Raw genomic sequence first — 16,062 nt, 5'->3', positions numbered from 1 at the left:
CAAATCCCAAAGAGTACCAAGGCCCAAGTACCGAACCCCGAGTACCGAACCCCGAACGCCGGGCACCGAGTACCAAGGTCCGAGTACCGAACCCCGAGTACCGAACCCCGAACACCGGGCACCGAGTACCAAGGCCCGAGTACCGAGCACTGAGTACCGAACCCCGAACGCCAGGCACCGAGTACCGAGCACTGAGTACCGAACACCGAGTACCGAGCACTGAGCACCGAGTACCAAATACTGAGCACTGAGCACCGAACTCTGAGTACCGAGTACCGAGCACCAAAAACTGGGCAGCGAGTACTGGGTAGGTAGAGTATACAAGTACCAAGGACTACCTACTGAGTAGGTACAGTATACAAGTACCAAGTATTAAGTACTTAGCAGGTAAAGTATACTGCAATGTGTCTACTATCAGACATTGATCAATATTTACATGTTACTTGAGTCCTCAAAGGCCTCAATGATGGTATCTAATACCTTCAGCATTTTGGAGGTTGACTCCCTTACCCTTTGCATCCTCCGGAGGTCAGCATCTGCTTTCCGCAGCTTGTCGCATGTTTCAGCCCATGCCATCCTGAATGGTCTGTCAGCCTCAAGAATTTGTGCTACTGTAGGGGCAGGAAGATCTCCATGACGCTGTTGGTAATCACCCAGGCGATCTACAATTGATTGAACTTGCAGGATATTAGCAGAGATAAATAATCAAATGTTGCATACTTACCTTCAGCTTGATCATAAGATCTGATTGGCATGAACTCCTGAACCATGGCATGCAGTGCTTCATTGTTGAGTTCCGGCTCAGGTGATTGACGTTCAGCAGTTTCTGAAATAGCTTGGGAGATAGCATGAGTAAAAAACATGAAATGATATGACTATACATACAAGGTATGGGTGCCTCTGGTACAACCGGAGTGGCCGGATGAGGCTCCGGAGTTGATTCATTCACTGGGGAAATGCCATGAAAGGTGGCCATGGGATGGACAGAGTAATCTCACCAGCCATAGGAAAATCAGGTACAACCAGAGCATCATCAGATGAAATCAAGGTATTCTCTGGACCAAGATACAAGTCCGGGTCATCATACAGGGCCAGTCCATCTGCCAGAGCCAGAGATGATGGATCTGGAAGTATGTGATGAATTTGCACATGCGGAATATGTCCATTTGAATTGGAAAACATACCGGGAATCACATTCAACACATCCAAACCACCGGACGACCCAGAATCAGAGTCTAACTCATCATCCAGCCCAAGGTATATATCATCTAATGGATCTAAACCATGTCAGATCAATTGACTGAAATCAGAAAAAACAAAACATACCAAGGGACATCCGGGACTGGGAGGACTCATCTACATCCATTGAAGTGAATTCAGTGACCGGAGGGTCATGAAATATGACCCCAGGTTGAGAGCTCATGATATCTGATGAGCTGATGAACTGATGAACTGATTGATAACTGATAACGTCGAAGTTCAACAGATGGCCGGCGATTGCCGAAAGTTGAACCATGACCAAACAAACACAAAAATGAATGATTTTCAACATCATCCTTCAATTGTATTGTTTCTTTGAAACTTCATTCTAGTGATAACAGATTTCACCCTGCTTTCAACATTCTCACATCTCTCAACTCAATCCAAATGTCTACTCAAGTTCAATCTTCCTTGGCTGACCTCAAGGCATCCACTGCTCAACTTGTGGGCATCATTGCCGGCGCCCGGCACATCCCGGCCGGCTCAGTGGACGTCCACCTTGCTCTGACAAAGCAGGTCACCACTCTTTTGGTATGTTGAACTCATTACATTAGTGTAACATTAATGTTTCTAATGTCCGGGCAGGCTGACATCATCCGGGCCTATGAGAAAGGGGAATACATCCCTGGAATTGTGGTGTCCTGCTCCAAGGAGCTGATGAGGGTGCGTTCCATGACTCCCTGGGCATTGCCCAACTGGTTCAGCATTGGCCATGATGACCCCCGGGTGGCTAGACACACCTGGCGCAAGCAAGTCTGTGCCTGGGAGGCATTGGGTGACAATTCCTGTGATCTCCCTGTTGTCCCTAACGTTTCCACTGGCCCACTGACTGTCAACCTTCCGTCTCCACCTGTCCCTTCACCTGCACCTGTCCCTTCCCCCACCCCTGTCATTCCCTCACCTCCGGTCATCGCTGGACCTTCCGGCAAGATGACCCCTGAGGTCCGGGACAAAGGAAAAGGTAAGGCCACCTCCATCGATCTGGAGCCGGAAGTTGGGGGGAGCAACAAAAGGAAGTCTCCGATGATTTCCGGATACTCCTCCAAACCTCCAAAGTCAGCGATGAAGGCACGCAAGCGTGTCAACTCAACTCAACTCCCGAAGTCGAAGCCGTTTGTGGAGTCGGAAGATTATGAAGACCCAATTGTTCAGGTATGTGTTCTGGCTTATTTGTGACATGCTCTCAATTTGTTGCAGCTGATTTCATGTGGAGTGCCGGAGGTCGTCCTTCCCCAGCGCTCCACCATTGTTGTAAGGAAGCCCCAGTCACCTCGGTCACCTGGTTCCCCCAAGAAGCAATCATTTGGGCCTGCTTCGGTAAGTCTGATTTATCCATTTGGACCTTAAATATATGCTCATGTGTCCACAGCTGACTGCCAGCAGTCATCTGGAGGTCACGGTGAGTCGTTCAGACGTGTCCAGACCTCCCATGTATAATTGTCACTCATTCCCATTACATTAGAAATCTCCCATCGGTCATCCGGAGGCTCGGGTAAGTCTTAGAAGCTCTCCAGAAACTCATATGTATATTAACAATCCGTCAGGCAACCTCCGGCAGTCGTCCGGAAGTCGAGGAGCCCTCTGAAGATACTTCCAATGCTTCGGATGGTGACCCACCAGCCAATATTACATTTGATATCACCATTCCTGGCCCAGTGAGTACTCCAATTAATTCCCCTTCATCCATCTACTAACGGATATCACAGAACAACCCCTGCCATTATTGTATCAAGGACAATTGGCCCTGTGCGACTCGTTTGGACAAGAGGACCAGTCTCCCCTGCTTGTCTTGCATCCACTGCTCCACCAAGAAGATCAAATGCAACCCTGCATCTCTGGGATCCCCACCCAAACGGATCCAAGGGAAGTCTACCACCGGCCAGACGTGTTCCAAGACACCTGCCCCTGCTCCATCCAATGCTCTGTCTCCCTCCCGGTCAAGGGCCCGAACTCATAGTCAATCTCGTGGCCCGTCCCAACCTCCGGCCATCCCTGCTGCAACTACACCCCAGGTGCAGTCACATGGTTGCAGCAAGACCATCACTACCAAGAAGACACCTGCACCTGCACCTGTCCCTGAACCTGTCCCTGCACCTGCGCCAGCTGGTAAGTCACCCATACTTTTGATGACCGGCTGACCTAATTTTTTACTTAGCAGTCAGGTCTTCCAGTGTCGCAGTGCCTCGTGCAGCACTCGATGTTCCCATGCCAGATCTCCATTCCATGGCAATCGTGATTCAGGATAGTGCAGCTCGCATCGCAATTCTTGAGGCTCGGGTGCAGGAGCAGGACACTAAGATTGATACCCTGCAATGCCTCCATGAGAGCCTCCGGCGCATGATGATCAACCAGCACCCTTCATTTTCACTTCCGGACACACCAGCCGATGGATTAATGTTGCTTGATCAAGGAGGTCCCCCCCGTCCATGTCACCCCTCCCCTCCACACTTTCCAACCTCATTGATTTGGACTATTCCGTGATGGAACCCACACCTGTGATGCCTGAGCATGGATCTGCTATGGTAGGTCCCATGGTTGAGCCCACCCAAGTTCAGCCTGAGGGTCCACAATCCTCCGGGAAAATTGTGCTCCCAGATGAACCAGGCAACCTCTCGCCAGAATCCTCCGGCGATATTGTGGTCCCTAATGAACCAGGTAACCTCCTGCCAGAATATGCTTCCTCTGATGAGGAGATGGATGTTGAGGGAAAGGTTGATCTTCCTGGTGAGGAGGTTGAAATGGCTACATAATTGCTCAGTGATAGATGTACATCAATCTTTTTCAATGCATGTTACCTATGCCACAATTGAATGGTTCAATGATCACTCCCGATGTAGAGAATCATGCCTCTCATGGCGCGATATGGTAGTTTTCACCAAGGAGTATACAGCACGAACTCATAGCATTACTCTGTGCGCTACCCGCAGCTATCTCTATATGAGGCGCAGCTTTCCCACGCAACGCGCGCCATGCGCGCACCATTCCCGCGCTTCACGATGTATACGCGCGCGCGCGTTCCCGCGCTTGCGCGCCCTATAGCGCCAGCCATCCAGATGCATCCATCCACTGTCCACCAAGCTCCCTAGTATGTATATTTCCATTTCCTTTATTAGCATAGTTCCACCTTTATTTTTATCATAGTTTCTCACTCATATATATTTTTACATACCTACTCGGTAGCGCTTCGGCTCCGCATGAGCGCGCTTAGGCGCGCTATATAAGCGCTAGCAGTACATACTACACTGGAGCTACTTTTCCTACTTTTCACTTACTAGTTACTACCCACTTACTACTTAGCAGAATATAGTAGAAAGCTATTCCTTTACATTTTGCACTCTTATATCTCTTATCTTGCTTTATATCACTACTTAAGCTTAGTTTCTCATTTCCGCATACGCGCGCGCGCTTTCCCGCGCTTCGCGCTAATACGCGCGCGCGTTCCCGCGCCTTTGTACCTTGCGCACACCTGCGCTTTCTCGCGCTTCGCTTAAGCGCACACTTCTAGATCCTTGCTGCACTCACTTCCCCTATAGGGTCGAACGCACTTGCTTCTCAAGTAACGCAGACTAGGCAGCGCGCGACCTTACAACTTTTACAGATACAGTCAGGAGCTTCTTTTGTTCCTCATTGTATTGTTGTTTCTACACCGATATCCAGAACTCGAAACTATAGATTGAGGTAGATATCACCCAAACACCCAAACACCCGAATGTCAAATTCTCAGTGCCGAACCCTGAGTCCTGGGTGCTGGGTGCCAAGTCCCAAAATTCGGAACTCAGGATTTGACATTTGAGACAAACGACATCTCTCAGACAATGTTTAAATCAACCTACGTATATCTGTAAACATTTTACTAACCCCCAAACCCCAAACCGAGATGTACTAACCCCCGAATCCCAAAACCCGAGACTGCCGGGTCTTGGGTTTCGGGGTTCGGGGGTCCCGGAACTCGGAACACGGGAAATTTGGGGAGATCAATAAAATTTGATTTACAATGGAGTTTATAGACAAACACATTGACTTACCCATGTTTGAAATATATTTTGTTTACACATACCGAGTTCTGAGTTCTGGACCCCCGAACCCCGAAACTCGAGACCTGGCAGTCTCAGGTTTCGGGGGTCCAGAACTCAGAACTTGTGAAAATTTGGGGGGATCAATAAACTTTGATTTACAATGGAGTTTATTGACAAACACATTGACTTACCCATGTTTGAAATATATTTTGTTTACACATACCGAGTTCCAAGTTCCGAGTTCTGGACCCCGAGACTGCCGGGTCTTGGATTTCGGGGTTCAGGGGTCTGGAACTCGGAACTCGGTATGTGTAAACAAAATATATTTCAAACATGGGTAAGTCAATGTGTTTGTCAATAAACTCCATTGTAAATCAAATTTTATTGATCTCCCCAAATTTCCCGAGTTCCGAGTTCCGGGACCCCCGCACCCCGAAACCTGAGACCCGGCAGTCTCGGGTTTTGGGATTCGGGGGTTGGTACATCTCAGTTTGGGGTTTGGCACTGAAAATTTGACATATATATTTTTGTGAGTGTTGTGCTTCTGGTGTCCATGCTTATAAATAGGATATGTTGCACACCAGGGTTCAGGTGTGGGGTTTTTCCACTTCAGTCCTCGATTATTGGTCAATGCCACACATGGTCGATTCATGTTTTTGTGCTTAGGGGTTTAGATTTGGTGGTCGACGGTAGGTATATGCACTCATAGTGTACATGTATCCTACGTGTTTGATTCGCTGGTGGCTACATCAGCTGTATGTCTTGATGGAACATATCTAGGCTCACCCATCTATGTACAATTCCCCCACATCAGCCCACCCATCTATGCATTATCCCCCACCTCGGCCCACCCATCTATGTAATACATCCTATGTTGGCCCACCCATCTATATAATTATGCCCCACCTCGGCCCACCTGTCTATGTAATAAATATTTTATCGCACCCTCGGCCCACCCGTCTATTTGATATCCCTTTCGTCGGCCCACCCGTATATGTAATACTTTTCACGTCGGCCCACTTGTATATGTAATACACCCCACGTCAGCCCACCGTCTATGTAATATTCCCCTACCTCGGCCCACCCATATATGTAATACACCCCTGTCAGCCCGCCCGTCTATATAACAATATTTGCCTTACATCTCTCTTCAGCCCAGCTGTCTATAATATCCTACTCTACATATTACCCAGATGGGCCCACCCATCTCCATGAATGATCATATTCCCCCGGCCCATCCGTCAACATCAAGGATATATATATCATTGGCATACATGGGCCCACCCGTCTCCATCGGAAATAATATGTGTCCCAGCCCATCCGTCATCATCGAGAATATACACAACATGGGCCCATGATCCGCTGGCCCGTCTCATACGGGATATTATGGAGGTCGGGTGGCCCGTATAATATGGAATTTGTCACTGAAGGGGCTTGAACCATAGATAGGTGTCAGGTGTGCTGCATGGAAGACTGTCTCAATATGAATAACAGCCAGGTTCCTTGAGCCATCCTCATGAAAACTTGGAGTGACCATCCACATGCCAGTGTCTTCATTGGGACAATCACCAATCTTCTCAAACCATTGGACAAGGGTGCATGGATATACTTCCCATCTGTGAAAGAAAGAAAAGAAACATATGACTCTCACAACTTCGAGTCTTCGCATCCCTTCAGCATGTGAATCAGCACTGATGAACACACAATCATTACACGAGTACTTGTTCCACCAGAGTGGACATGCACAGATGTGTTCATGTCATATGCCACCAAAACCGCTCGGATCACTGGGAGCATAAAACATTGCTGCAGCGGAATTGAAGACCTGAAGCTTGCCTTTGTGTCGAGGCAAGTTAAGAGCTGGTATATATTCGGGGTCGCAGGTATCATCCGGATTGAGCTGGGAGAACAGAAAGTATCAAAGGAGGCATGGTGTAGCTCTGGAACATCGACTTCCTTTGCCAATGTTGCTACTGTCTGTGCTCATTGTCGCTCTGTGTGATATAGTGGTGAACATCAAGATTGGACATTGCATGATATTACTTACGGGGAGTTTTGGCGAGTGCTACACAAGCAAGCACTGTTGGATCATTAACTATTTCATTGTCATCATCAGCATCCATTACTGGGTGCAGTTCAACGATGATGGGGGCATCTGGTTGCTGTGCAACAGCAGAGACAACTTGCTCATTTGCATCTGTTGCTGTATATTGCTGTTAAGTATGCGAGAAGATGATCACAAGAAGAAACCTAAAATGGACTTACCAATAGCAGTTAAAGTACTTGATAGAATAGTGCCAGTGAGTATTCCCCGTGCATCAAAGTCCACATGGGACACTGCAAGCTTGTCAAGGCGCTGATTGGTCACAAGCATCTGACCAAGAGCATTGTGCCTGCTTGACCACCGCCAGGGCTCCTTTACCGCCTTGATGTGTTTTGATTCTGTAATTGATGAGCACAGTCCATTCAGGGCACCAAAGAGTCTGATCATGTCCATGTTGTAACGGTTGGGTTTGGCAGTGATGGGTGCCAGGGGTCCTGCAGAGGTGTCCGAGGTCATAGATAGCACATATATAGCTCATGTCTTAGGGTTAGGTCATACACCACTTGTGAGCAGCTTTTGCTGTGTGATAGCTTTGTGAGGCTTTTGCTTGGCATTGCCTGTGCTTGCCTAGGCCTTTGCTGTTCTGGTCTTTGCTGTTCTCATGTCTTGGAGGCTTTAGACTCGTGTTGTCTGCTCTCCCGCTGGTGCCAGAGTGCACCATTCCAATGTAATGAGTCATTGAGTGCTGACAGGGGAGTGAGAAGGTAGGAACAATGATATCAAATATCTTGCGATAATAATGGAAATGATGAAGTGCATCTTGAATTTGAGTCAAGGTATCTTCAGTGACAACATTGCGCCAGACAAGATAGCAAAATTCTAGCAATGCACGAAATGCATGCACCATGTCTTGAGGTACATGACCTTCAATAGCTGGAAGGAATACCTTCATGAGCACTTTTGAATTGTCGCCCGTCCACTGTTTAAAGTTGCGACCTTGAGGAAATTGTCGTAGACCAGAGAATGATGCTACAGCAGCAATTCTGATTATTGTTAGAGAACATTATTGAGTAGTTAGTAAGGTGACATACCTGCAATCTATGTCACTCATAATCTCCTCCAACTGTCTGGTCCCATGCACAGCCTTAAAATACTTTGCTACCCAGTCGACAAGATGGTCCTTGAAAGCACCTTTAATTATCTGGTGGAGGAGGTCAAATGACAGCAGCTCATAAATATCAGCTCGAGGGAAGTTGTTGGTGAATGGCTACACAAAACATATTAGTCTGGTATGAAGAGCGGCCCGTTCTACTCACGATGAGATCATCAACAAGACCATATTTATCCCACAATATATCTGCACTTAGTTCTTCGATCAAGAAGTCATTGTGCTCACGAGAACAGTACACCCCATCACCATCAAGGTCTGTACGAACTGTGATACATCTACATGAATTGTCAGTACCAATGGATACTAATTACAAGTGCCAATACTCACTTTGGGCACCAATGTCTGACAACGCAAGATAGTACCAGTTGCTCCTCCTAATCCGCTATATAGGGTCCTAGACTATATATGATGCGTCAAAATGACCGTCTCCACAGCGCACGACCTCATACTTGGTCATAACAGGTTTTAGGCTGGAGAGAATCACGGATAGCGAACTGTGGAATAGTTGATGGTGAAACATCCAAAATACATCGTCTTTAGAGTGCTCCTTGTAGGCTATAATAGCACAGCTCAGATGAGATATAACAAAATATGAACAATACTTTTGGGTATGGCGAGGAACCCAATGATGACAAGAGCATCACGGTGCGCACGTCGTACATTGTTGTGTACATTACCGATAGAGGCATAGAGGGGATAGTATTCGTTATTACCAGTGCCCACAGAGATGGTAGTCTTGTCACTACCGAGAATGATTGGGACCAAAGCAGATCCATGTGTTTCCAGATCTTTTGATATAATGTCCTTGAAAATGTTAGCTATATCCTGAGCAATGCCAGAAAGAGATTGAAGATGTACTGCCTGTTGCCATGCCCAGTCTCTGGACATGAAATCTTTCCATCGGCACATGTCGTCCAACACATCATATTCACAAAATGGCACATGGTCAATTTTGTCCTTGTATGTAGGGTTGGCAAGTATATTGTGCGCCATTGCACGGGGGTCCCTATACCAGACCTTGAATTCATTGTTCATCCATGGTGGGACAACCTCGGGTCGTTCTCCTGAGTATTGAACAGAGAAAGATTGCCACGGGACATCCCCAAGCTCCATTGCATCTATGACACTGTGTAGATCTTTGTGATCAGCAAATGGAGGGGTGTCATGGTGTTTTGCAAGAGTCACAGCCATTAAGTTGCACAAGAAATCCAAATTTTTGCAGACATATGACATTTTTTGAATGTGAACTCTGCCACCTCAAATTCCATTCTGTTGCGATATGGACTCCAATCATTAGGAGCCTTTGGTGGCACAGGAGTTGGGTGGGTACCATGAGGCAGAAATGTTCCATCAGCAGTGCATGGTCATCCTAAGCATACATCTGAGTCAAAAACAAAGTACTGAAACTTGAAAGGAACTTACCGTTTAACATTGAATGGTACGTATGATAGTATCGCTTGCTCACATCAGTGAATTCTGCATCAGTACAGCTTTAATCCTCATGAATTGAATCAGGGAGTATGGGAGGTGGTGGCTGGGGCGGTTGTGAAAAATCTGAAGGGGGCAGTGAGAAATCTCGAGGGTAGGAAGGTGATTGGGATGGTCTGGGATCATCCTGAGGGGATGGTGATGGCTGGGGTGCCAATGGGAGGTCCTGAGGGGATGGTCTCGAGGCACATAAAGTTGGGTGAAGCTAGCGCCTGTGTTGGGTAAGACATGACTGATTTCGAAACCAACGTGCGCATCCTGGAACTGAGCATGGCAGTTGAAGTAGGTGGTGAGCGCAACAGGAATGCATAGTATGTGCTACACTGAGATGTTGCCAAGGATTTTGAAGGCTGACACATTCAAGATTTGGGGTACAACCCTAATCACCGGTATCGATGTAGCCAAACCAAAATACTAGTATATAAGGTTTAATTCAAAAATGAAGACTAGATTTGTCGGACGTGAGTAAACTACACTGAAAAGGTCCTGGTGAACATTGATGTAAACCACAATGGAAATACAGTGACAAACCTTGGTCTCACTGCACCAATAATTGAAAATTAGTGTACTATCTCCTTGCCAGAAAGGTCTTGGTGAATATTGACCCTTCGGAGGCAAAGTTTGATACGGGAGTGCCAGAACATATTGATGAAAATTAAGGCTCCCAGCAGCTGAAACAAATTGTGCTAACATATATTACTGGGTACGTCAGGGTATTTATTCAGAGTCAGCTAGGGCTACATTTTTTGAAAATTGTGATGAAAATCACCTTGTTTTCAGCCACCATTGGTTCTAATTTCTCTTTCTTCAGCCTTCCGGATCCTCCACCAATACCATGTCTCAACCTGCCAACACTGTTCCAAAATGTATGAATACTCGAGCTAAAAATGCAACTCAGCATCCAGGATATATCCTGACTGGAGGTGAAGGTCACATAAAGAGATGTACCAAAGCTCAAAAAGCTGCTGACGACCAGCATGAAAAGGAGGCAAAGGAAGCAAGTGAAATGGCTGTACAAGAAGGATATAAGTGCATTGCTGTATTTCAGAAAAAAATGCAGACAGACCAGGCAAATACCTGTGCTGATGCACCGAAGCCTACTCATCCCTGCCCACGCCCATGCCCCGTCAAAAAGGCTGTGAAAGACGTGGAGACCTCCAACTTGACTATGGCTGAGGATAAGGCCATGGATGCCAATGGCAAGGGTGGTACAGTTGGAGGTAACTTAGCAGCTAGTGCTAATGTCGAACATCCTGAGAGTGATGCAGAGGAGGAGGAAAAGAAACAGGTGCCAGTGGCACATTACAAGAATGGGAAGAAAGTGTTACCAGTGAAGATGCCAGTGAGAGATGCGATTGAAGCAGTGGATGCTGACATCCTTATCGAATCAACAGTCTTGGTTCTCCAGGACATCTGGGAATGCACGAAGGATATCGCTGCAAAGAGGCGTGGTGTGGCCCTCACTCTGGACGAGGATTCTGAGGATGAGCGTGCGCTTATCTTCGATATTTGGTACTGTCCTTTTTGCTGTTTTCTAGCATCTCGTGACTGATATTTTTGGTGCTTTTGTAGAGTCAGATACTACTAGTATACCCACCTGCATCTCTGCCGAGTCGCTGCCACTACCGGCATGTACTACTACTCATCGTGTTATTCGCTTTATTATGCATGTTTGAGGTGTCTTTTTCGCTACTTACTAGCACTTTCATATTGCTTTCCCTCCTTTTTTTCTCCCTTAATCTACTTATCACTTGAAATGCAATGTTTTGTGGTCATTTTCATCTCAACAGGTGTGAAATAAGTGTGAAAATAAGTCACAATAAGTATTACCACAAGTTGCAGTGTAGGAATAAGTGTAAGGTTATTGTCAAAAAAAGTCAAAATAAGGTTGGAAAAAGTCAATGTCAAGAGGAGGCACCTACTTTTTTGACTTAAAATTGTCTTGCGGCAAGTTCATGGCAAGTTGGTGTCACCACTCTTATGCTTGGCTTTGCCATTCCTTTTCGGGAATTACCCAGCGGCAAGTTGCAAAAAAGGAAGGTCAAGAAATGTGTGAATTTACTGATGTTAGTATACAAATGATATTGTGTAAGGCTGTCAGCAGCTCTAGATTCTTAGTTCAGAACTGATGTAATGGACAGGCACATGGTTTGGGAACAAGGTGAACATGGGCGCGATATGCATGGGATGTGCTCTGGCACCACACCCTGGCAGGTGTATCAATACTTACTGGCCATAGTAACAAGTCATGAATGCATACTTCTTGGTGCTGGCCAGTGGCTTCTTGTATTAATACTCTCCCTGAAAACCTCCCTCATGGTACCTTGTATTAATACACTCCCTGTAGTACTAGCCTCATACTCTCCTGGGTACTCATCTCCAGTGTGCCCCACAATGTGCGCTGACTAAGATTGTTGTATGCTTCCAATCAGATCTGTCAGATCTCCAGTAGATTGCCTTCTGTCTGTCCCTTCTTGGCCATCAGGCTTCATGGTCCATGTCCCTGGTAGATCTCGTATCTTTAAACCACATGTTTTTTCATGTCTATAGATGGAAATAACAGAGATAATAAGAATTTGTTTTTTTGCCAGCTAAAAGGCATGAATGCACACGTTCTCTCGGTCAGGACCGCTGCTAGTGAAAAAGACAAGTCTAATGCAATACAAGAACTATACGAAAAACAAACACATCAGTAAACCACAAATTTCGTCACAGACATCAACATTTTCGACAGTTCCCACAGTAACCCACAGTGCTCACAGCACTCACAGCAAACTTCTCCCAGGCATCAACGTTTCAACAACATTGGAAATATTCCAAGTCCAACCTTTGTATATGTTTGTTCAGGTGACGGTGCGCTCATTGGCACGAAAGTTCAACTCGTTGACAATGTTCTCCGCCTCCATGAAGCGTGTTTTAATTTCAGGCACACATGATTTTTTATTCTAATCTTGTTCTTTATATTCAACAAACTACTCTAGGATGATCTCTTGCTTGCTTATTGAGGTGCGCAATGATTTTTTTTTTGTTCTAATCTTGTTCTTTAGATTCATTCTCTCACCCGCTGCTCTCACTCACTGCTCTCCCTCGCTCATTGCCCTCACTTGCTCTCACTCTTGCTTGCTCATGATGCGATGACAATGATGACGACAACGCGACAATGACGGCGACACAAAAACAACAGCAACAACAACACGATGCCGACAACAACAATGCAACAACAATGATGACGACAACACGATGACGATGATGATGACGGCGACGCGACAATGACAACAACAACAACAACAACACGATGACGACGACAACGATGCGACGATGATAATGACGATGTGACGATGACGACGCAACAATGACGACAACGACAACACAATGACGACAACGACGATGCAACAATGACAATGATGACCACAATGCAACGACACAACAACAACGACACAACAACAGCGACAACAACACAACAATGACAACAACACAATGACAATGACAACGACGCGGCGATGACGACGACTACACAACAACAATGACACAATTGATGTCCCGTAGTTTGTACTTGATGTCTAGAATAGTAGTTTCTCATTTTGCAATGCATTTGTTTTCATTTACTTTTACATGTGTCTTGAGTCGCCAAAAAAGTGATTTCTAATGTATTCTGTGTAACTAGAGGACTACTGTGGAGCTCTGTACAGAGCTGTACAGAGATTTACAGAGATGGGCCTGTCTGTACAGAAGGGACCAAGCTGTGGCACTGTGACACTGTACAGCTCTGTACAGCTCTGCACAGAACATGGTGATTTACTAATGCATGAGAGCACTGAAAAACATATTACATCATATAGGATGTTGTTGATTGAGCAAGCAGGTCAGGAACTACATTCCACAGAGAAAGACAATGGGTGCACATTGAACGTCAGATATTAGCTTGCCATGAAGCATATGTGAAGAGAGCCTCGTTTTCTGTCATTGCAAAATCAGCTCTGGCAACTGCACGTTTGTCCCACCACCTTGCTTGCCAATCAAAATAGGCAAGTACATACTAGTTATGTCACAGCTTGGCTTGGCCGGGCTTGGACTCAGCTTTTACTGGCTACACTTGCCATTTGGCAAAACTCGTCAGTTGAACCACATTGTGCAGTTTGGTTCGACTTACAAGCTGCACGAACTGGCTACGAGCCATTAATTAAGAAATGTCGACTCAAGCCGGCTCAAATTGACTGCAGTCGGCTCTAGTCACATGGAAACCACTCTGCTGAATTCTCACTGTAAGTCTGCAACATTTAGCTGTCGCATAGCATGAGTAAGGCTCCATTACGCATTGATGGTAGATTCAGGCTGGAAATATTTTGGGATCAGGTTCATATGGTGTGTTTGTATGACATCAACAGTCAATTGATTGATATTCAGGGTTTCAAATATACACTAGCTGTCATCTACCACACACAAAACTTCCTTAACAATGATATCATTGCCATCAAACTTGAACTAGCCAGCAATAATCCACCTTCTCTCGAGCACGAACACTGCATTCTCAAGCAACTCGAAGGTGGAGTTGGGATCCCCTGCATTCTTTGGTTTGGCAGGGAGTCAACACACTATGCCTTGGCTCTTGACCTCCTTGGTCACTTGCTGCATGATCTTTTCCTCACGTGCAACTGAAAATTCAGACTTCAAACTGTTGTAAACTTAGGGGACCAGCTGGTACTTTGGTTCAAATGTGTTGTGCTGTAGATACTGACCAATTTTCCAGCTGTCGTGCCTGGAGTACATTCACTCACATGGTTATGTTCATGGTGATGTCAAACCGCAAAACACTATGATAGATATTTCGGAAAAAACTGTCTATATTATTGATTTTGGTATCGCGAAGAGATACTGGAATTCCTCAACCACATCCCACATCCCATTTTGTCGAGGTTGACGTCTCACAGGCACCCCTGCCTTCGCTTCAATCAACAATCACTTGGGATTGGAGCCAGGTCGCCATGACGATCTTGAATCACTTGCCTATATGCTGATATATTTCTTGTGTGGCTCCCTACCATGGTTAAATAGTGACCATGAGAAGCTTTCTGACTCCTTTATACTCAAGCGCAAAGTAGATACCACCATTGCGGATTTATGTGAGGGAATTCCTCCTGCATTTGCAAATATCCTCGTCTACTCGCGCTCTCTCTCATTCTCAGAAGATCCCGATTATGACTATCTATTAATCATTATGTATTGCTATTAACTATTGTGTTTAGACCCTGCAGTGCCAAGGTGATTCTGCACCATTGTGCACAGCAGTGTTTATCTGGGGTTCCCAGGATGAAGATATATATGTTATGTATGGGTAAGTCTCTTGTTACATCTCCAGCACTACTACTACTAAATGACCTGTCGTGGACATCGTTGACAGAATGCTCAAATCCCCCAGGTTGAAGCTGCACCTGCACCTATCTCTCCTGCTCTTGTTGCTCCCACACCTATTGTTCCTGCTCTTACTCCTGTTGCTACTGCTCCTACTCCTGTTGCTCCCGCTCCTGTGCCTCACGCTCCTGCTCCCACTGCAGCTGCTGTGATTACTACTGTGCTTCACCGCCCAAGGAGACAATGACAGCTGCCTCAGAGATATAGGCAGGATGACGCAGCTGCCCATCTGGATGATGGCAAGTGGATTGACATCAACAATGTTGGCAGCAGTGAAGACGACGACCCACCTCAAGTTGTAGCTGCCATGCACACACAGGGCCCAAGCCCACTACAGATGACAACTCAGACGACAACCAGCACTCTCTACACCAATCCTTTTGCCACGAGAAAAAGAGGCCTCAAGACTACTTCTGATATCCAGTTCTTCTTTAGGAAGAACTCAGACACCAGCGAGCGCATTTGTGTACCATGCGAGTGAGTAACATGTCTGGGAGTCTCTTCTACTCCTCTCACCCCTTTACCAGGGATTCAAATAAGATACACTTATCCTATCCCCTCGCCATCTACGGTCTGTCCACGAGCAATACCCCTCTCCATTCAAACATCCATAAAGTTCATATCGACCTTTACCTCGAGGAATCCCAGAAGCAGCAATGGCCAATTGGCATCCA

At 46.2% G+C, this 16,062-nt stretch overlaps 2 protein-coding genes across 2 annotated transcripts; one reads left to right on the top strand and one right to left on the bottom strand.

Moving 5' to 3' along the window:
- Positions 1-6,660: 6,660 nt before the first annotated feature.
- F5891DRAFT_1130361 (uncharacterized protein) lies at positions 6,661-9,724 on the bottom strand (the record flags this gene model as incomplete). The annotated part of the gene is made up of 13 exons (XM_041364513.1): positions 6,661-6,789; positions 6,811-6,947; positions 7,047-7,176; positions 7,224-7,258; positions 7,324-7,401; positions 7,542-7,853; positions 8,071-8,363; positions 8,412-8,587; positions 8,637-8,766; positions 8,819-8,865; positions 8,892-9,046; positions 9,094-9,295; positions 9,350-9,724. 13 exons carry the CDS (start codon positions 9,722-9,724, stop codon positions 6,661-6,663), a joined length of 2,199 nt encoding a protein of 732 aa, XP_041221870.1.
- A 1,090-nt stretch (positions 9,725-10,814) lies between these two features.
- On the top strand, positions 10,815-11,531 carry F5891DRAFT_1193307 (uncharacterized protein; the record flags this gene model as incomplete). The annotated part of the gene is made up of 1 exon (XM_041367711.1): positions 10,815-11,531. One exon carries the CDS (start codon positions 10,815-10,817, stop codon positions 11,529-11,531), a length of 717 nt encoding a protein of 238 aa, XP_041221869.1.
- Between the last annotated feature and the right edge of the window lie 4,531 nt (positions 11,532-16,062).

The sequence above is a fragment of the Suillus fuscotomentosus genome (genome assembly GCF_016647785.1).
Source record: "Suillus fuscotomentosus strain FC203 chromosome Unknown F5891scaffold_57, whole genome shotgun sequence".
Lineage (NCBI taxonomy): Eukaryota > Fungi > Basidiomycota > Agaricomycetes > Boletales > Suillaceae > Suillus > Suillus fuscotomentosus.
This window is presented reverse-complemented; position numbering and strand designations above follow the sequence as displayed.